A 22,029-nucleotide genomic window follows, 5' to 3' on the forward strand; every position below is an offset into this window, starting at 1 on the left:
TGCCACATGTGCCAATGGCATGCCAACAACCTTGCCGCGCCATACCATGCCGGCCTTCCCCATGCGGCTACCAAAACGAAGGCGTGCGACGATCAACGGCCACCCTTCCATCCTAGATGCAAATCCTAGCCGTCCAAGGTCGCCAAACAACGCATGGTAACCTTTGGCCCAAAACCCTAGTTTTGGCCACGCCAAACCGCGCCAAGGCATGCCATGCCACATGTGCCAAATGACATGCCAATCACCTTGCCGCGCCATACCATGCCAGCCTTCCCTATGCGGCTACCAAAACGAAGGCTTGCAACAATCAACAACCACTTTTTCATCTAAGATGCAGATCTTATCCGTCCAAGGTTACCAGCTAACGCATGGGAACCTTTGGCCCTAGTTTGGTCGCGCCTAAACAAAGCCAAAACCCTAACTTTTGGCAGCGCCTAAACTGCGCCACATTAAAGCCATACTGATCATACTTTCATGCCACTGGCTACCAAACGAAAGGTTGCAATAATCAACGGCTACCTTCCTCTTAAGATGCAAAATCTCGTCCGTTGAAGGTCACCACCGAGCCGGCAAGTCTCCCAAGATCAACTTTCCAGACAACAACAACATGCTACATGTTTTCCACGAAAACACTCGAGACATCAACACATTTCACAAACTGGGTGATGCTCGTTGGGTATTGGTTTGGCGGTTTACAGCGTGCGGCGTACACTACGCTCGTTATAAGAAAGTGTCATAAGGATGAGGCGGTTAGTAAATATAGGGAGTAATGGTGAAACGCTTTCTTTTATGGAACATCAATTCCAAGCGTTACCGGTTACCACCTCCTCCCATTTACTCACCCGTTTTCCATTTCTTAATGAGACCAGAGTACGTTTCACTTCGACTTGTATAAATAGGCATTACTTATTTCCACCGAACAACAAGTTTTGGTCAGGAGCATACAACACTCAGAAAACGTTTGCTAGCTTTACCATCTGTTAGCTTCCCACTTTCTGATACAAGTCACAAAAAAAACACTCCTTCAGAATCAACTATTTTGGTCTCAACACTCTCTTCGCTTCCCTCCCCAAAACCAACCCTTCTCCTCCTCTTTATGACCGAAGCAAGTATGGAACGGCCATTTCTTGGTTTAGGCCGGATTTGTACAGATTGATCTCTCGAATCTAAAGTACTCCCTTGCAGTACATTGTTTAGGGTTTAGACTCGTTTCTCACCTACACGCCCGAAATTACCGAAATCAGCAGAAATCGTTTTCACCCTCAAACAGTATCAGATTCAAAGATTCATGTAACGCTATTGTTTGCTTGATTCCAAAGCTATCTTATCTTAAACCTAAAGCAACCTATGCTTTGAATGTCTATAAAATGAAAATTTCAAGCAACTGGGATCTTTGAATCCGGATACTAATTTTTGTGTGTCGTCCTCTTCCTAACCCTTTTAGGGTTTAGCGACTTCAAAGACTTCATAGGGATTCGTAAAGCCGGGTCCAGTTATCTTTCCTTGATAACTTGAGTATTTTGATCTTGATTGTTTGTTGAGGTTGCTCCATCGATCAAGATAAATATAAATCATCAAAGTTCTCTTCGCCTCAAAATTTGTTGATTCCACTGGTTTTATACTTGTGGATAATAATCTAGGATGCACTTCGGGTTGCATAAGTCCGTACTTTGAGGATAGCTAGACTTTTGTCAAATTGCTATTGATTTCCATCACCTTGATCATACGTTTCGATCGTAATCAGGAAATCAATTATATAGGCTTAACCGTTGGAGGGAGATTTGGTTTAAAGTCTTCAATTGAGTTGAAGCAACTCTTAGTTGGTATGACGTCATCTAAGGGAATCAATTGCGCGGAGTCCTGCTGGGATTCAAGAGGCGTCAGGAGAGTGACTGTACCTTAATCGGTGTGATACCTTTTAGGGATCAACTACATTTCATTCTGAAGTTAATTGGTATAATTAGGATAGTGTGTGTAACGGCTTAATACAGTTTGGTGTTTAATCTGGACTAGGTTTCGGGGTTTTCTGTATTTGCGGTTTCCTTGTTAACAAAACTTCTCGTGTATGTGTTATTTATTTTCCGTATTATATTGTTTATCTTTATAATTGAAATATCACAGGTTGTACATTGATCAATCTTAGTAGATACATCCAGCCTAGTTTGTTGGATACAACTGGATTGATTCTTGGACAGTTGGTCTTTGGTACCGTCCAAGTGATCTCTTTGTGATTAGGTTCACGGTCTTTTATGTAAATGTTCTAATCGCAAGAGAGTGAGATATAACTCTAGATACAATTTCTTGACCTAGTTTATCCCTCGGAGTTGTATTGAATTTGTCCATACAAATTGCTTAGGAAAAAAGTTGTGGTATATTTTGGTACCCCCGCATTTTCAGAACCGACTGTCTCTTACAGAAACATCTGGATAAACTATGTGTCTCCTAAAGTCCAGCTTTTTATGTAGATGGTGCTATAGGATTCCATTTCAACTATTGATAATCTTAATAGAAGAGGATGTTCCATTGACGACAACACTAGATAAAATTTATGTTCGACTAAAGAGGAGACAATTAATCACTTATTTCTACCCTGCTCATACTCAACTGGAATATGGAATTATTTCATAAAAGGTTACAACCTAAGCTGGGTTCAAGGCACAAACATAAAACAACAGATGTTGGACTAGCAATGGAAGGCATAAATAGATGGAGGAAGATCTGGCCATTGCTCATATTTGCCATCATCTGGATAATTTGAGGGGAAAGAAACCCGAGGGTAATGGATAAGAAGAGAGAAAGACTTCACAGTAGCCATTGAAGAAGTCAAAAGCTCCGTATTCATATGAACTTCTACATCAAAGTGGTTCAAACATGGAGTATCTTTTTTAGCTAACTGATTATACATTAGAAAGTCATCTTGGAAGAAAGATGTAACTGATTTGTAACTTAATGGGGACATCTTACTCTTTGTACTTTATTTTTATTAATAAAATTGTAACCTTTTTTATCACAAAAATAAAATAAATACAAATTGTACGTGAGTTTTGGACTTTTTTTTTTTGGACCCATAATTGCGGGATACTAAAAAGAATAAACGCACATTAATTAGTGACGTAATTTGAAGAAACCCTTATTTTATTTTTTTATTTTTGATAATGTCTAAATTACTTAAAGAATTGGCCATACCTACTTATTCATCCGTTCCGCTCTCTCAATTTATGCGGAAAAAGTGTCAAGAATTGTTGGGTTTCGGTTGAAAGAAGGTCAGCCAAAGTGTTAAGGATTGTTGCTTTTTAGTATGAAAAGTTTTGGGATTCCGGAGATTGTTGGGAACTCAAATAATCTCTTCATATCACTTCATTATGAACGGCCCGAACGGAGTAGGACCAACTATCAACAAAATGACAAGTGGACCGTGTAATTTGTACTTTCAGTCCCTATTGGTTTCATTTTATTTTTTTCGGTATTAGCTTCGGCAAATAAGTGTCTACTTTAACAATACTTATGCCACCACTAATTGCTTTGATCAGCAGAATGACTATAGCTACACAAACAGTCGGTGTTAGTTTCATTTTTGTTGTTATTTCCTCTAACCTATGACGTATGCCGACTAACATAGTTGGTATTGATTTCGTCAACAGATCAATATCGATTATAAAAGTCGGTATTGCCTTCAAACTTATACCAGTGTCGATTGTAACTACGTAAACTCTAATTTTACCTAGTTTTGATTTAAAACCTATAACATACAATCAAAACATTATGAAATTGAATAGGAATTACTCATCTTCTCATAGAGTTACTTGGAATCACCAATTAACTGACGGTGAAATAACGAAGTTATAAAAGAAGAGTAGAACAAAAAGAAAAGGAAACTAAGAGAGGTGCAAATCGACAGTTCCAAAGAATAAAGGGGATACCAAATAATATCCCCAGTGTACCCCAATTTGTAAGAATATCTCCGACTTCCTTTTTTGTTTTTTTAACTTTTGGTGGATTTGATTTTTTTTTTTTATTCTTTTGACCTTTTTACTTTAAAATTTTCTAGCTGTAAATAAAAAATCGAATAAGGGTCGTATTATTCCAAGACATGAGCCAAGTGTGTGATCTTACTACACCAGGTGTCGCTTCACCAACTGCGGCGAAGCTACTCGCTTTATATTTACACCACTTTATCAGTCACTACCATTTCGCGTTTCGTTTCGCGTCCTTCCATTTTCTTTCTTTTCCCTTCCACCTTCCCTCTTGCTTTGGCATGAAAAAATTGGATTTTTTTTGGTAGAACCAGTCACAAACAGTAGTCCAAGTAGAAAGACAATTGATTGGCGAGTATCAGCAATGGCTTCTTCTTCATCTTCTGGTACTAAACATAAACCTCCTGGAAAAGATTTGATGGATTTTGTGTTCTCATGGTCTATTCAGGATATATTCAACCAAGACCTTTACACAAACCAGGCATGTCACTTTTACTCTCTCAACCTATTATTATTATCTCAACATCATAAAAAAAGGGTAATTTTTTCTGAGTTGATTTCCCCTAATTTTTTTTTTTTTAAAAGTACTAGTTTTGTTAGCTAATTAACAATGGGTAGTGCTATTTGCAGGTGGAAAAGATTCCAGAGCAGTTTCAATCAGTAGAGCATTATTTTGGGTCTTATACATTACCTTTGATAGAAGAAACTCGAGCTGAGTTGTGTTCCAAGATGGAGGTCATAGCTCAGCTGCCGTACGGTGAAGTTATCTTCCTAGAGGAGTCTAAGACGCATGCTGCAGGATCATTCTTTTATGACATGAAGATTGATTATTGGAGAAAACAGTATGGTGAAAGGGGCAAACAGCCGTACAGTCCAAAACCTTGTGACCTCTTTGTTTTGTCTGATGCAGTACCTGAAATTGCTTCTGATCTGGAACGATTCAGAAGGGCATGGAGTTTTGCGTTGGTCACAAACGTTATGAATGGATCAAATTCTTCAGTGGATGATGGCAATTCTATATCTTTTGAGGTCCGAACACCAAAAGCTATTGAGGTTAAAGAGCATAGAAACTCTTTTTGCCGTGTTTCTGACAAATGTGAAAGCGAACACTAGCATATGGACGGCACTCCACATGTTTGGTAACTTGGAGATTATCCAAAAGGTTCTCGGAAGCAAGACTATAGTAAGATATGTTCTTAACAAGTCTAAATTAACTTTTAGAGTATGAATTGACATTTGTGTGGTGCATGTAGTACAAATATTGCATTTTCTATTCTGCGTTCGCATTGGGTTTTCCCATAACAATTTCAATTTAACTTCATAGAGTGTGAATAGACATATGTGTGGTGCATATAGTACAAATTGTTCATTTTGTATTCTGCGTACGGGTAACGTTTACTTTCTTTCTAGAAAGATGGTCCGTAGGGAAATTCATTTTATGATGAGTTCAACCAACTTTAAGTAGAAGTGATGATGTATTATGGTTCTTATTATGTTATTGCAGGTTGAGGAGATCTGTGACCGCTGTTCTTTACAAAGTAAGAGCATTTGTTCTAATAAAGATGATGCAAGATCATTATCAGTCCTTAATAAATCTCAGGCAGCTGCAGTGATTAGTTCTGTATCTGCTGTTCAGTGCAGCCACAAGTCTTCCCCTATTCAACTTGTTTGGGGTCTACCTGGGACGGGAAAAACAAAAACTCTCAGTGTTTTGTTGTGTATTTTCTTAAAGAGTGATTACAGAGTACTTACATGTGCTCCAACAAGCATTGCTCTCACAGAAGTGGTCTCTCGCGTACTTAAGCTTGTCAAAGAGCCGTACAATGTGTTCCAAATAAATTTGCGCACTGGGGGATCTCCTCCTGATTGGTAGTAGGACTGAGCTTGGAATGTGTGATGATCTTAAGAATATCTGGTTAGACTATCGTGTGGACAAGCTTGCAGAATGTTTTGCACCCCAAACTGGATGGAAACATTGTTTCGAGTCCATGATGGTTTTTCTTGAAGATGGTCTATCAGAATATCATTTATCTTTGAAGGAAAATGCAGCAGATGGGGCTGAACCGAAGGCGGAGAATGAAGCTGCTGCTAAGGTTCCGATTTCCTTTCTTAAATTCACAAGGAACCGATACAAAGCTACAGCTTTACCACTCAAACAATGCATCAATGTTTTATGCACCCATCTTTCCAAAAAATATATTATGCAGCATAATTTGGAGAAAATGGTTCACCTTCTTGATTTGCTCGAATCTTTTGGACAATTTCTCTCACGAAATGATGTGATCAGTGCAGAACTAGAGCGCCACTTTGAACATTCAGAAATAATCTGTTCTCAAGATTCCAGTGGATGTGAAGATTTAGGGTGTTCCACTTCAGCCACATTGTGCATGATGAGAAGTGAGGTCATCAATCTTCTTAGGCATCTTAGTCATAATCTTAACCTACCAAATGTCTTAAGACGTGATATGGTTAGGAATTTCTGTTTCCAAACCGCATCCTTCTTTTTCTGCACGGCTTCTGGTTCATATAGTCTTCATGAGGTGGATATTGAGCCACTGAACTTGTTGGTCATTGACGAAGCTACTCAGGTAAAGGAGTGCGAATTGGCAATTCCCTTGCAACTTGAAGGCATACAACATGCTATTGTATTTGGTGATGAGTGGCAGCTACCAGCAATGTTACACAGCAAGGTAATCATGTCTGACTTTGTCATCCTTGATTTCATTTGAAGTTGCACTTTTTCAGAACTTTACTTTCTTGGTTTAGGTTTCTGAAAAAGCTGGCCTTGGAAGAAGCCTTTACGAAAGATTGAGATCATTGGGTCATTCAAAGCACCTTCTCGACATGCAATACAGAATGCATCCTAAAATAAGCTCTTTTCCAAATGCCAAATTTTATCAAAATCTGATTCTGGATGCTCCTAGTGTTACCTGTAAAGGTTACGAAAGGCACTATCTTCGAGGGACTATGTTCGGTCCCTACTCATTCATAAGTATCTGTGAAGGGAGGGAGGAAGTAGGCAGTGTTGGAGAAAGCCGCAAAAATATGGTGGAAGTAGCAGTGATCGTGAAAATTGTGCAAGACCTATTTAAAGGTATGCTTTCCGTTAGCTAGAGTGAAAATTTCTAATAGTGCTAGTCTTTTTATAATACAGTTCTATACTTGTATGCATAGAACACTTTCGAAAAGAAAGAAAAAATTCAAAAGTTGGTTACTGAATAGTACAACATAAGGCTTACCATCAAATGCTTAGAGATCAAACTATTCATCAAGTTCTCGTTAAACATATGAAGGGGCAATCTATAAATAAAGATGGTTTAATATAGTGTCAAAGACATCTTACATTGTAATCATCGTGTCTTTCTAGTTCTACTGGTGGTAAGTCTTATGGTAGATTTCCAGTCTTCCATCTTTAAAGAGTTGATCTGGGTTGGTCCACAAGCAACTATTCTGTTTCATTTGCTTACTTGTCTATGAATTTTTGTACTTAAGCTGGCAACCTACTTTAGTCGATGTAGTATCTTAATATATTTATACATATAAGTTTGGGATAACCCTCCCAGAAGCAAGCCTGCCAAGGAAACCGATTTAGATAGCTTGTTTAATAAACTTTTGTGTATCTGCATACTGCTAGTTTGCTAGTTGCTGTGTCAAATTAATGGTTCAACTGAAGAGGTCCTTACTTTTGCAGCTTGGGCTGGCTCAAGACAGAAGCTGACAATTGGTATTATATCCCCTTATGCTGCTTAAGTTGCTGCATTACAGGAGAAGATTGGACGAAGATACGAGAAGCTCAAAAATTTTGCTCTGAGAGTGATGCTTGTTGAAGGTTTCCAGGGCGGGGAAGAAGACATCGTAATCATCTCTACTGTAATATCTGATAGTGGTGGATCAATTGGCTCCCTATCTAACCCCAAGCAGTGGAATGTTGCTTTGACTAGGGCCAGGTATGACTTCTAATGGGCTTTGTATAGTGGCAAATATCTGTATGATTTAAAACTGGATCTTATCTTAGCTATTATATTCTCCTTGCAGGCACTGCCTTTGGATTATGGGGAATGATAAAACATTGTCTAATAGTGGATCTTGCTGGGAAATGTTAGTCCGGGATGCAAAGGACCGAAATTGCTTTTTTTATGCTAACGAAGATAAAGAGCTTGCAAAAGTATTGTTGGAGGCCAAGAAGGAACTTGGTCAATTGGATGATTTACTTAATGGAGACAGCGTGCTTTTCAAAAGTGCAAGGTGGAAGGTAAATTACTGGTATTTACCAAGTGCCTTAAATTACTTATATAGGAGTTGGACAAATGGAGTTTAATTTATTACGTAACATTATGTAGTACTTATCCTTAACGTTAGCCTTTTTCGTTTTTCTGAATGTTGTAGGTTCTATTTAGTGATAAATTTAGGAGGTCATTTGGGAAATTGAAGTCTCAAACTCAGAAGTGTGTTATCCAATTATTGCTTAGGCTCTCTAGTGGCTGGCGACCAAAAAATATCAAGGTAGATTCCCTTTGTGGAAGCTCCTTGCAACTTGTGAAACAGATCAAGGTTGGAGATCTTTATGTTATCTCTACAGTCGATATTGCCAAATATTCAAGCTATACCCAGGTGTTGAAAATATGGGATATCTTACCTGTAGAGGAGATTCCGAAACTACTTACGCATTTGGATGGCATCTTTAGGATGTACACCAGTGAATTCATTGACTACTGCAAGCTGAAAAGGACTGAACAGTACGTGAACTTATTTCTAATGTTTTCGCTCTACCTTCTGTGAAATGAAAGTTAGAAACTCAAGTGTCTGTATTTTGTATTACTTTTTTCTATGCAGGGATCTAGAATTGCCAGTTACCTGGGAGGTTTCTGATGATATTGTTCGTTTTAAGGACAGTAGCTGTAGCGAGTTAACTAGTACCTCTAGTTCTGGGATGTTTGATGAAAGAAGTTGCGTTGAAACCTCAAACGTAAAAGATAGTTTGTTCCTAATGAAGTTCTACTCCTTGTCATCCGGTATGGTGAGTCATTTGCTTTCTGGAAGTGATGGCAAAGAACTTGACCTTCCTTTCGAATTAACTGATCGAGAATCGGAAGTAATTCTCTATCCTGGAAGTACTTTTATACTTGGAAGGTCTGGAACGGGGAAGACAACTATTTTAACCATGAAATTGTTTCGAAGGGGGCAGCAACACTATTTTTCTTTAGAAGGATTTCCCGATGCTGAAAATTGTTCTCCCATGAAAAACTGGATGGGAGAGAAAGAATCTGTGTTACGGCAAATTTTCTTGACCATCAGCCCAATGTTATGTTCTGCTGTCAAGAACCAGATTTCTAACTGGAAAAGGTAAATGCAGCCTTTTCTTTTGTTTGATTATCTTAGACATTGTTAGTCAGTTAGATGTTGTTTCTTTGTCAGTTCAACCTTTCTTTTGGTTGATTATGTTTTATTTTGCAGTTTTATGCACTCGGGAAAGAATTCAGCAATACCCAGTTTAGTTGATATGTATGATACTGATCATTCAATTGAGTCGAGGGATACCCCTGATAATTTTATAAATATTCCACCCGAAAGCTATCCATTAGTCATCACTTTTCGTAAATTCTTGATGATGCTTGACGGAAGTATGGAGAATTCGTACTTTAATAGATTCAATGAAATAAGGCAACTCTCGCAGGGTCCAAATGGAGTCTCCAAGACATTTGCCTTGAATGCTTTTATAGGTACGAAGGAGGTGAATTATGAGCGGTTCAGTTCATCCTATTGGTCTCATTTCAATGCCCGTTTTACCAAGAAGCTGGATTCATTGACAGTTTTTATTGAAATAATATCTCATATAAAAGGTGGGATAGTTTCTGGTAGGGTACTTGATTTTCACCTCAGCAGGGAGGATTATGTGTTACTATCTGAGGGACGAGTGTCCACCGTTAGTAAGGAGCAACGGCAGATGGTATATGATATTTTTCTTGATTATGAGAAGAAGAAATTAATGAAAGATGAATTTGATTTGGCTGATTTAGTCATTGACCTTCATCGCCGACTGAGAAATGGGAGCTATCACGGTGAGGACATGGATTTCATTTATATAGATGAAGTCCAGGATCTGACCATGAGACAAATTAGTCTCCTTAAATATCTATGTAAAAATTCTATGGAAGGGTTTGCTTTCTCGGGTGATACTGCTCAAACTATTGGCAGGGGGATAGATTTCAGATTCCAGGACATTCGGTCTTTGTTTTATAACGAATTCCTTTCAGAATGTGGAAGTAATGGCAAGGATAAACTAAAAGAGAAGGACCAAATTTCAGATGTTCTCCATCTGAATCAAAACTTGCGTACCCACTCTGGTGTTCTCAATTTATCTCAGAGCGTAATTGATCTTTTGTATCACTTTTTCCCGCTCTCTGTTGACATCCTAAGTCCTGAAACAAGCTTTATACACGGAGAGGCGCCAGTGTTACTTGAATCTGCAGGTGATGAAAATGCAATAGTCACAATTTTTGGCAATCAAGTAAATGAGGACAGGAGTATGACTGGCTTTGGAGCAGAACAGGTTATCTTAGTTCGTGATGAATCTGGGAAGAAGGAAATAATTGAATATATTGGAAAGAAAGCACTTGTTTTGACAATACTTGAGTGCAAGGGCCTTGAGTTTCAGGTGAGTAATCGTTGGATTGGTTTCCATTTGAATCCTTCTTATTTATCTAGTACGTGTTTGTCGTTACCTATAAAGACCCTTAACTACATAAAAAATTAACTTCGATTTTTTACTATATGTCGTGTGGTTTATGGCAACATTCACAGGATGTCCTATTATACAACTACTTTGGAACAACTCCTTTAAAGAATAAGTGGAGACTTGTGTATGAGTATATGATGGAATGCAAGTTACCCATGTCCAACGAACAGAAGTCATTTCCAAGTTTTAGTCAGACCAAACACAAAATGCTCTGCTCTGAACTGAAGCAGCTGTACGTTTCTGTAACTCGTACTAGGCAAAGATTGTGGATCTGCGAGAATGAAGGGGAATTCTCGAAGCCTATATTTGATTACTGGAAGAAGTTATGTCTTGTTCAGGTTAGAAAAGTTGATGAATCTTTTGCACGGGCAATGCAAGTTGCAAGCAGTGAAGCAGATTGGAGTTCACGTGGGATCAAGGTTTGTTTACAGTACTTCATCCTAACAGGCTGAAACATGATCTTACGTCATACTTATCTATTATAAAATAATTGTGCAGCTGTTCAATGAGGGTAACTTTGAGATGGCAGCAATGTGCTTCGAAAGGGCTCAAGATTTATACAGAGCAAAATGGGCAAAGGCTGCTGGACTAAGATCTTCTGCCGACCACATGTGAGGTTCAGATTCGGAACTGGCTCGTAGTTCTTTATTAGAGGCTGCCGAGATTTATGATACCATTGGGAAGGCTGAGTTGGCTGCCAGATGTTATATTGACTTGAAGGAGTTTAAAAAAGCAGGTCTGCACCATTTTTTCTTATACCAAGCATATTACTTAGTATGACTTGGTATACATGATAATGTTTTCTATCTAGAACTCTGTGACATTCCCTCGTTAATTTTTTATTATATTTGGTGAAATATGAATTTCTTTTGGAGTCATGAAAATAGATATGAATTGCTATGTACTGTTGGATTACAGTCTTTCTGGTTGATAGGGTTTCTCTTTGGTAGTCTTTCTTCACCCGTTAACGTGTTAATTACTTTTGATGGCTTATGTAATGTTTACTTACTTTTACCTCCCAGGTATGCTTTTTTTGGAGAAATGTGGTGACTCAATGCTTGAGGATGCTGTTGACTGTTTTTCGCTAGCTGGATGTTGGTCTATTGCAGCTGAAGTATGTGCTAAGGCTAATTATTATACGAAGTGCTTGTCAATGTGTACCACTGGTAATCTCTTTAAAACGGGTCTTCATTACATAAAAATCTGGAGGGAAAGAGAAGATGCAGATGCCGATTTAGTCAAACATCAAGAACTGAAAGAAACGGAACAGCTGTTTCTTGAGAGAGCTGCAATTCACTATCACAAATTGAAGGATACCAAAAAAATGGTGAAATTTGTTCAGGCCTTCAACTCGATGGAGTTAAGACGCACGTTCTTGAGGTCTCGGGGTTATCTTGATGAGCTCATGCTATTAGAAGTACATTCTGGCAATTATGTGGAGGCTTCCAACATTGCAAGGCATAAAGGAAATTCTGACCTGCTTCACTTCTTCAAGACATCTTTCCCTGCAGACTCAAAAATGATGCTGGAAAGTATGTTAAGTTTTAGAAAAACTGAGCTTTGGAAGAATCTAATTAGACAGAGTATGGTTGAAGACGTCATGGGCTCCACGGCAAAGTTGAAACATGGTCAGTTTTGGAGAGTGGTGATGTTGGTATTAATGTCTGCAGATCTTAATGATGAATTATATCAGGAGATAGTAAAGCGTTCTGTTCACATCCCGAAATGGGAATTATTCCTGAAGGAGTTTAAACAGTATATGCGTTCAGGATTGTTTACGTTGTCTTTTGCTAAGAAGTTTAGCGAGGCACTACAATATACATTCTGTGCCAATTGGAGGAAACAGTCCGCCTATGTCTCACCAGACTGCTTTATATATCTTCTTGAAGGGTACATGTGTTTTCATTACAAAAACTTATCTCATTGAAATGCTTTCGGTTGAGAACTGGAATTGGAACTCGAATACCATTGAAACAGCTGATTTTAGTGAACTTGTGGCAAGCTTCTCTAGTTTTGTCTCAGACGTGGTGCATCAACATGTTCTAAGTGGGGAGGGCGCTGTGGATTGGATTATGAAGACTGATTTTTTTGTCGAAAACTTTTCGGCAATCGTATTGAGAGTGTTTAAATTGATTACTTTAATGGCTAAGAACTACAATTTGTTTCTTCCTCTGTTACACAAGCTAATGGTAAGTAACGGAGTAACTTCCCAACTTCCGCCGAAGTTATGTGAGGTCCTTTACAGTGGTTTAGTGGACCAAAAACCTGTCATCGACGAAGCATTTAAAGCAATTGGGGATCCTTTGGTCATTCTGTTTTCAGGAAATCATCGTCCGGAACCCTGCCCCGATTCTATATTTATAGAAATGGATGGGATCCATTGCAAAGAAGACATAATTCGATTGATTTCCCTAGATAACCCAAATTCTGACAAAAAAGAGTCCTTAGACATTTCAGAGACTATACACCCCAGTGATGTGAACTGTACTTCGTGCAATACTGATCAGGGAAATGAAGTGTGTGATATCAGGAGGAGTTATATGCATTTTTGGAATACATTTGATATTTCAAAGTTTAAAACGGAAGAGGTTGAGGGTGAACCAGTGATAAGTGCTGTTAGCAAACTCCAAATGAAGGTCAGTAAAATGTTTTCTTTGTTATAAATTTTCCATTTTCAGGAAAGTTGCTAATGGTTTTCTTTTCTCCGTTTAGGTTGAGGTAGAGGAATGCATCCGTGTTCTTGGTGGCACTATCACAAAACTTAACAAGAATGGGTCTGCTGGTGATTCTGAAGCAGAAACCATGCTTAGCGAATTGAATCAACTCTCTGCTTCTTTAAGCATCAGGTTAGTTCTAATTTGAATATACTTTACTGATATGCTATGTCTGGATGCAGTATTTACTATTTGTTTACGGAGGAGCTATGCAAGTAAATAGTGATATAAACTGGTTTAGTATAAAATCTCAAGGTTGAGTGCTGTGGTTATTTTCTGCCAAACTGAATGAAACTACACTCTTTTACGAGTATTCTTTAGGCACAACCTTCACTCAAATTTTGGATTCCCTCTTTCATTATTGCCTTTTTTCTCTCTTTGAGTGGCCAGCTTGTACAGGAGAATAGTGAGTGACTTAGTTGATATATATTCTCAAACAAATCTACACAAATAGTACTGTTCACATATAATATCTACTAAGAATTTCATGGTTGTTCAGCAGCACTAGAGTAATATGTACATTTGCATGGTCCCCTCTTGTAGGAGAGTTGTGTACAAAAACATCGATAAATGAAGCAAGATTAGTACTAATAGTGATTTCATGCCAATGTTAATATATGACGATTCTACAAGAATAATAATGCACTCTTTATTTCAAGTTAACGGTTTTAATTATATGCTTATAGTCTTTTTCTTTCTTTTTTTCACTTGAAAGGGCAAAGTTTATTAAAAGAAAAACTCAGTCACTAGAAAGTGACCAAGCTTAGAAAGTTACATGGATGCTTGCATCAGAGCATCCCAATTAAATAAAAGCATAGACAGACCATAGTTTTTAAAAATATCTGTGTTAATTGTCCAATTGAACAACAAACACTTGACATCGGATATGATCTGCTCACTATTCTTCTCCATATTATTGTGAAGCCTGTTATTGCGCTCTTTCTAGATGCACCACCAGATAGCAAAAGGCAAATAGTTCTACAGTCTCTTAATTCTGTTTCTGCTTTTCTTATTACGCCACCCCCATAGAGTTCTTCTAACATCACTACAATGTACCCAAACAACACCAAAACTCTTCAGAAAATAATCCCACACAGTATAAGTAATGTCACAATGCAAGAAAAGATGAGAGTTAGTCTCAGTGTGACTGCCACAGAGCAAACAAGTTGAATCTTGAACCAGACCTGCATTGTACATATAATCATTTGTTGGAGCACCATCATAGCATAGACACCAGACCAAAAAAGCTACTTTGAAAGGGATTTTAGGGTTCCATAAATGCTTATCTGGAAAAGCAAGCAAACCCTCAGTCTCCAATGCCTCATAAGCACTAGCCACAGAAAAGCCTTTCCCCTTACCATAGATCCAATGCCTGTCATCTTCTGCCACAACCATATTAAGAATAAGCTACATTTGAGACTGCGATTCTTTCCTTTGTCAATTGTCGAACAGCTATATTGTAACCCTTATATAACACTATGTAGCATGATATTAGCATAAGCTACATCCTTTTGAACTTTTATTCTTACATCATCCTTAATTAATACGTTGGTTGTACCGTTAGTTACTGTTCCTACAAATTTTCCTAAACCATCTTTAAGGATCATAATATTTGTTTGCTCATGCCCACTTTTTGTGTTTTCTTTCAGTGACAATGAACTGCAGCATAATATTTCAACAATTGAAGCTCTTTTTAAGAAGTTGAGCATGAGGGAACAGACGTTAAGAGAACCGATGGACTCTTTGTTTTTGGATGCCAATGTTTCTCCAGAAGTCCGAAATAATAACAGCAAGAGGAAGGAAAATCTGAAGAGGAAGAAAAAAGGCAAAGGCAAGAGGAGGTAGAACATGTATGCGTTCCCCATCAGAGGTGTTGATGTGTACCTAGTTGTTCCTGATCATTTTCATTTTGTACACTTCCTTGAGAGAACATTACCTGGGATTGAAGCATGAGTAAGCTCGAGTAAAGAAGACATGTCTGAATTCCAACGTCATGAGTAACTTCCTGCAACTATCTCTTAGTAGTATATGGGATGACCATAAAATGATTTTCTTCCTGTTTTTTCACTTCTTTTTGTATCTTTTTGTTTCTTGTCTTTTGGCACTTGGCTTTTCTCCTGGCCTGGACTGCTCAAGGTGAAATTCTGATTTTCTTTTTTTATGTATACTAACATGTTTTCCAACAGTCATTGGTCAGTTGATTGCAAAGTTGTTCAACTAGTGGCTGCCCATATACTTTATTTGTGTGCAGTTAACATTCTGAACAGAACGGTCTAATAATTGGAGCCCGTCAGCCCGCCCATAAAGTTTTTTATACTATCTACCTACCTATCATTTAACTGGACCACTAAAGCATTAACTAAGCCCTGGTTTCACTTCTGAAGAAACCCCTTTTCTCTTCTCTTCAAACACTTACTCTGAAACACTGCACCAGAACACTCAGCTGTAAAAACTAACCACAACCCATTTCTTCCCTCTCTCTCAATCTCAAACCCATCCTTATTGATATGTTTGGTTGTTTGATATTGCAGATGTTTCTCGGGAGAGAAGTAGCTTTGAAGAAGTTTCATCTGAAACCAAGTCTAGTTTTATTACACCCAGCTAATGCTGTTATTGATCAGGTATTAAATACTCTTGTTTTCTTAATTTTTGTGTTAATCGTGTGTACCTTGGTTGCAATCACAGTTCCTTTTCTCAGTGCAGTTTATTTTTTTGTTCTAATAGACAAAATTACAAACAGTTAGGCTACATTTATGAAATGTTTTAAGTTCGTATTTGTCCATTGATCCATACACAAGTTATGCATACAAATTGTAGGGTATTGCTTCGTATTATAATCGTGCAACAATGGGGAAGTTTGTGTTCTTTTATGTGTTTCATCATATATTTGGTTTTTATAAACAGGATGTTGTTACTATAGTATATGGTGAAAATTGGTAAAGCTTGCAAACTGTATCCTGGGAGTCACATTTTTAGGGAGATACGGAGCTAGGGGAACGGTGCACTTTAATGACGTGAGCGTTACAATTTTTCCATTTCTGTAATTTATATCTGGTTTCAATTATTGTTCTTCTTTTAATCAAACAAACACCTCACATGGTGTTTGAAATTTACTTTTTTCTTTTCAGTGTTGTTCTTGGGGTAGTTATTTGCTGCTGCTCGTGGAGTAATTGTTTGCTTTCAAACTGTGTCAGGCAGTGGTGCCATTGTTGGAGAAGACATTCCAGGGCGTACAACCATTGGATGCAATAACATTATCGGACACCATGTGGTGGTTGGAGTGAAGTGCCAACATATGAAATACAAGGTTTGTTTCTTTCTATGACTGATTTAAATGAAAGATCAGTACTGGAAAGCAAGAGACTTAAGCTTCCATGATGCTTAGGAGTACACTTCAAACCTCAAATAGTTGCATCCTCAAGAGTTCAAGGGTGGCAACCTCACTAAGGGGCCTCTTTTGCTTGTTTTTGGCATGTGCAAATAATCACTCTGGTCCAATATTGATTTACGAAACTCTAGTAAAGTAGCAATTTTGATTGGCGCTTTAATGGCCTTTGTCATAGGAATAAGATATTTGATAATCTGTGTATTACTTTTGGTTAGCCAGGGAGCGATTGTTTCCTCGATGTTGGTGAAAACAATGAGATCAGAGAGTATACCTCAATTCATCGATCTTCAAAATCAAGTGACAGAAAGGTATGGGGATGCTGTGACTAGTTGAAATTTAATATATATATATATATATATACTAATCCTATAAATAAGATTTCGTATATTGATTGGCAGCCATTATTACTAGGTTATTGATGACAACAATCTTATTATGGGATCTTGTCATATTGCCCATGACTGCAAACTTGGTAACAACGTTGTATTTGCAAACAATGCTCTCATAGCAGGACATGTTGTGGTTGAGGTAAGTATCTGTCTGGCATAGTTTAATACATCCATTGCATATTTCAACTCGTGAAAATCGTAGTTTGTAGTAACTGTAATGTAGGACTATGCTCACACTGCAGGCGCTGTTGTTGTCCATCAATTCTGTCATCTGTGTTCACATTCTTTTATTGGTGGTGGAGTCTGTGGTATGCTTCTATTTTTCCTCTGAATAATTAGAAAACTATATTCCATTGTCGTTAGAGTTTCTGCTGAACTAAGTATATCAGTCGAAACTGTTACAAGTCTAAAATGTCAAGTCAAATGAATCAGACAATCTTTTTAGCATTTAGAATGATAACAAGTCTAAAATGTTACAAACTTTTATAGGTTTCACAAGATGTTCCAAAGTACATGATGGTTACTGGTGATAGAGCTGACCTCCGCAGATTAAATTTGGAGGGTCTACGGCGCAGTGGATTCTCCAGCGAAGAGGTTGTCCTTATTTGATTTCAATATAGTTTAGTTTTTTTTTTAACTCACTTTCATAGCGTGATTATTTTTCTTGTATCTGTTATTAATCTATCTTTATATGCTTGAATTTTTTTCTGTTGTTTCTCCGGTGTTATAGCATACTGCTGAGGGCAATATTTAAGGTTAAAGGCATGAGGAGAGCGTATCAAAAGATTTTCATTCCAGTTGATGGAAAGTTTGGGGGAAGTGAAGATCGTCTCACTTAAGTGGTAACCTGGTTTTCTTGGTTTGCCCAGCATCACATATTTTGAATTCCTTAGAACAGAGTTGTTTTATTATGACAGCAGCAATTGAAAGAAAAGAACCAAGGTGTGAATTACACATAGATGATCCAAGTGCTTCTATCCTTGTTTTAACATAACATAGATATTCCGAGTGCTTAGCAGAAACTTAACTGAACGTGATTCAATAGAAATATGATTACACTAATTAAAGCAACACCAATTATACAAAAGCAGATTTATCTCCCACAAATCTCCTGCATCATTTGAGTAACTTTTACTTCAATTGTAGGAGCAAACTAAAGATTTAGCTATGCTGAATGTTGTATGCTCAATGGTGCAATCTATTCGGGACTCTTTTGGGCAAGATCGCCGTGGAATTTGCAAGTTTAGGCATTGGAGTGGCTCTTGAAGCTCTACTTGAGGTAAGTTCCTCCAACTCAAAAAACTTTGTCTGCATCATTATTTAAACTTCTCCAAAATAGCTTAATAACCAAGAGGCTGACAAAAACTAACTTATACTCCGGAGTGTTTGTTATGTTTATTTTGGGGAAAATGAAATCATGCTAAAACTGGTTTATGTGGTATTAGTTCAGGACAAACTGCAAACAGGTTTCTTGAAATGCACAGCAAAATTGTTAGTGAGTGATAAGTTCATAAACATCTAAAACTCATTCTTTGCATTCAAAAGTGGCTAGTAATCAATATTTAGTGTTTAATCAACCGTAAGTTCCTGTAAATTGCAGGCTCATTTAGCTTCTTCGGCATTACAGCACTACATATTTGATGCCTATAGTGTACCCTTTATGGCTTCATAACCTGTTCAATCATTTAGGTTTTACGAAAAGGCACCAAGGTGATCCAGACTTGGAGCACTAACCAAATAATTGGATTGGCTCGACCTTCACTTGTTTATTTGTGTTGTTAGGTTGCTCACTTAATCACCTAATAGAACAATAATATTCACCAAAAAAAGAGAGAGGTTAGAACTCGGAACTAGTTTTGCTGTGGAAATTGAATACGGCTGCTTTTTTGTGCAGGTATAGTACTTTCAAGAGTGCCAAGAGGCTTGAAACTACATCGTGCTGGAACAAGTGTACAACCATGATTGAGATGGACGTTCCTTTGCGGCTTTCAAATTCCAATTTTAATGTACAGTGGGGCGTGATCACCAATTTTACTATACAGATCTCAAAAGCATAGTCCAGGCTCCAGGGCAAGGACAAGTTTGTGCACCCTCTAGAAACCGGGGTGCACATTCTCTGCCTTCTTATAAATGAAGTTTCATAATCTTTCCATCATTTTTTTAACTTCCCCTCTTTCCAATAATCCTCTGATAAACTTGCATTTGGAAACAGAGAAAAATGTTTGGAAGGTTTGATAGAACGTCAACTTCAACCAGAAATTTATACTAGATAAGATTAAGGGGGATATGCACCAGCATTCACCAAACAATTTAATCAAAATGTCCTTAGCTAAACATTATTTAAAGATTTTCATTCATTTCCTGTAGACCATAGTAGGACTAAAAACCAAAAGGAACTTCCAATAAATCATGTCATTGAATCCTACCTACCAAATCGTGTTAGTCCGCTATCTTTTCTTGTAATATTAGTACGTGAGTACCAAGAATAATCCACATTAAAGTAGAATGTAACTTTTGCTTCTAGAAAAGCAGAAGCACTTCTATAGGAATACTATTACCGGACAAACGGAGATGATGAGACAATTATTAGATGGTGATATGTACCAACTAGTAGGTGTATAAACAAATAAAATATGGGATTGCTTGAATCTCGTTTGGTCGCTAAATTGATTGCGTTACGTATTCATGCATGCAACACTCCAAAATTCCAATAAACAAATAGGTGTCCATCATTTTGTGTAGAGATGGATAATCGGAGAGAATTTCTGTATCAGCACCGCTGTGATATACTTGGGTCATAAAACTAGTAGACGAATTTTAGTTCATCGGTCGTCAACTTATCCAGTGAGATTAGATAACATGAAGGTTGAAGTTGTTTCAAAAGAGAAAATCAAACCTTCTTCTCCAACTCCGCATCACCTAAAAACCTACTCCTTATCATTTCTTGATCAGCTTGCTCTGCCAATTTATTTTCCTCTTGTTCTTTACTACACGAGTGGCAGCAATGACGACCCCGCCAAGACGATCATTGAAAGGGCTGATGAGTTTTGCGGCGTAGTTAAGAAATCCTTAGCTAAAACGTTAACAAAATTCTACCCTTTGGCTGGTAAGCTCATTGATGATAGATTTGTAGAGTGTAACGATGATGGTGTTGACTACGTGGAAACCGAAGTAATTGGTTGTCAACTCTCTCAACTTATCCAACACCCAAATGTCATGCCTGAACGCAGGAAGAAACTCCTTCCCTTTAATCCCAACGAAATTTCGAATTCTGTTACACCTCCCACACTTCTATCAGTCCAAGTTAATTGCTTCAAGGAATGTGGTGGAATTGTGATAGGTTTGTACATCTACCACAAGTTAGCTGATGCATCTACACTCGTCACTTTCATCAACCACTGGGCTAATATTGCTCGTGGTATTGCTGTTGGTGATCATGATAAGCAAATCGAGGGTCCAAGTTTCTCTTTGCAATCTCTTTTTCCACAGAGAGTCGGAGACTCAACGAGTTACAAACCGCCCAACTCGGTTACAAGAGACGGACCACCTGTGACGAAGAAATTCGTATTTGAAGGTACAAGATTAACTGACCTCAAGAGAAAAGGTAAAATTGCAAACGAAAATGAGGATTTTCAAGATCAATACCAACCAACTCGTGTTGAAGCTGTATCGGCTTTGTTATGGAGGTGCATCATCGATATGGATCAAGCCAAAAACAAGGAGGAGGTTTCTTCTACAAGGGCTTGCATAGCAGGTCATGCAGTAAACATGAGGTCGAGAATGGTTCCACCACTGCCACCAAATTCCTTCGGAAATATGACTTGTTTGTCGATTGCACTACACACCTTTACGAATACTGACAGCACAAAGAAGAACCATCAGCGCCAAAATATTCTGGCAGGAAAAATTAGGGAGTCCATGAAAAAAATCGATGGAGAGTATGTAAAACAACTGCAAACTGCCGACACATTCTCAAATGCCTTGAAGATCATAAAGAACGAAAATGATTTTCCTCCGAGTGGTCCAAGACCGTTGATGCTAATTTTCACTAGTTGGTGCAGGTTTTCAGTATATGAAGCAGATTTTGGTTGGGGGAAACCAATATGGGCAAGTATTTGTACACTTCCTTTGAAGAACATGGTTTTGTTAATGGATACCAGTTCAGGAGATGGAATTGAAGCATGGGTAAGCTTGAGTAAAGAAGACATGTATGTATTCGAACGTCACGAGGAACTTCTTGCATCTATCTCTTAGTAATATTGGGATGAAAATAAAATGATTTATCTAATCTTCTATCCGCCTTTCTTATTTTTATTTGTATGTTTTTGTTTCTCAAATATTGGTAATTTTGCTCACCAAAACAGATATCCGGCAGGAAAAAAAGAAGGTAATTTCATTTTGAAATGGTTCATAAGATTTAAAAGAACGCGCAACTGGGGATGTGTAAAGTAATTGGAGGATATGTTAACAAGACAAAATATGGATTTTAATAGTAATTCGCAGGTACCCCATATCCATATTTTATGTAATTCCTAATTTACTCTTCATTGATCATACTTAGTAGTTAATCATGTTTGTTAGTTAAGTTAATAGATTAGTTTGATAATGATTAGTATAAGTCATTATTATTGAATTTATTGATGCAACAACATAAAATCAAGATATTTATAATCATGAAGGTTTAAACGAAGAACCAACCCAGAAAAGTAAACAAACTGAACATACAAGTGCTCCTAATACTCATGTTTAGGTATTAATGTATTGGAATTTGGTTTTTTTTCCCCATCAAATTCGACATTGTTACGCCTGAAAAACTCGGTGCCGGCAT

The 22,029-nt window shown here is 37.7% G+C and overlaps 4 protein-coding genes and 1 pseudogene across 4 annotated transcripts; all 5 read left to right on the top strand.

The window, feature by feature from the left end:
* Positions 1 to 5,863: 5,863 nt before the first annotated feature.
* LOC113351377 (probable helicase MAGATAMA 3) lies at positions 5,864 to 7,724 on the top strand. The gene is made up of 3 exons (XM_026595374.1): positions 5,864 to 6,664; positions 6,741 to 7,068; positions 7,666 to 7,724. Exons 1-3 carry the CDS (start codon positions 5,864 to 5,866, stop codon positions 7,722 to 7,724), a joined length of 1,188 nt encoding a protein of 395 aa, XP_026451159.1.
* LOC113348022 (TPR and ankyrin repeat-containing protein 1-like) lies at positions 6,035 to 11,827 on the top strand. Its single transcript, XM_026591712.1, has 10 exons — positions 6,035 to 6,664; positions 6,741 to 7,068; positions 7,666 to 7,921; positions 8,010 to 8,226; positions 8,361 to 8,710; positions 8,808 to 9,317; positions 9,429 to 10,629; positions 10,776 to 11,129; positions 11,209 to 11,446; positions 11,733 to 11,827. The coding sequence occupies exons 3-9, from the start codon at positions 7,791 to 7,793 to the stop codon at positions 11,323 to 11,325; spliced, it is 2,880 nt and encodes a 959-aa protein (XP_026447497.1). The 5' UTR covers positions 6,035 to 6,664; positions 6,741 to 7,068; positions 7,666 to 7,790; the 3' UTR covers positions 11,326 to 11,446; positions 11,733 to 11,827.
* Positions 11,828 to 11,836: 9 nt separating this feature from the next.
* On the top strand, positions 11,837 to 15,505 carry LOC113348023. The gene is made up of 3 exons (XM_026591713.1): positions 11,837 to 13,346; positions 13,423 to 13,556; positions 15,074 to 15,505. Exons 1-3 carry the CDS (start codon positions 12,564 to 12,566, stop codon positions 15,267 to 15,269), a joined length of 1,113 nt encoding a protein of 370 aa, XP_026447498.1. The 5' UTR covers positions 11,837 to 12,563; the 3' UTR covers positions 15,270 to 15,505.
* Positions 15,506 to 15,871: 366 nt separating this feature from the next.
* On the top strand, positions 15,872 to 19,486 carry LOC113348024 (annotated as a pseudogene).
* A 412-nt stretch (positions 19,487 to 19,898) lies between these two features.
* LOC113353521 (vinorine synthase-like) lies at positions 19,899 to 21,669 on the top strand. Its single transcript, XM_026597093.1, has one exon. It carries the CDS (start codon positions 20,061 to 20,063, stop codon positions 21,453 to 21,455), a length of 1,395 nt encoding a protein of 464 aa, XP_026452878.1. The 5' UTR covers positions 19,899 to 20,060; the 3' UTR covers positions 21,456 to 21,669.
* Positions 21,670 to 22,029: the final 360 nt, after the last annotated feature.

Source organism: Papaver somniferum, chromosome 2 (assembly GCF_003573695.1).
Source record: "Papaver somniferum cultivar HN1 chromosome 2, ASM357369v1, whole genome shotgun sequence".
In the NCBI taxonomy this organism is placed as follows: Eukaryota; Viridiplantae; Streptophyta; class Magnoliopsida; order Ranunculales; family Papaveraceae; genus Papaver; species Papaver somniferum.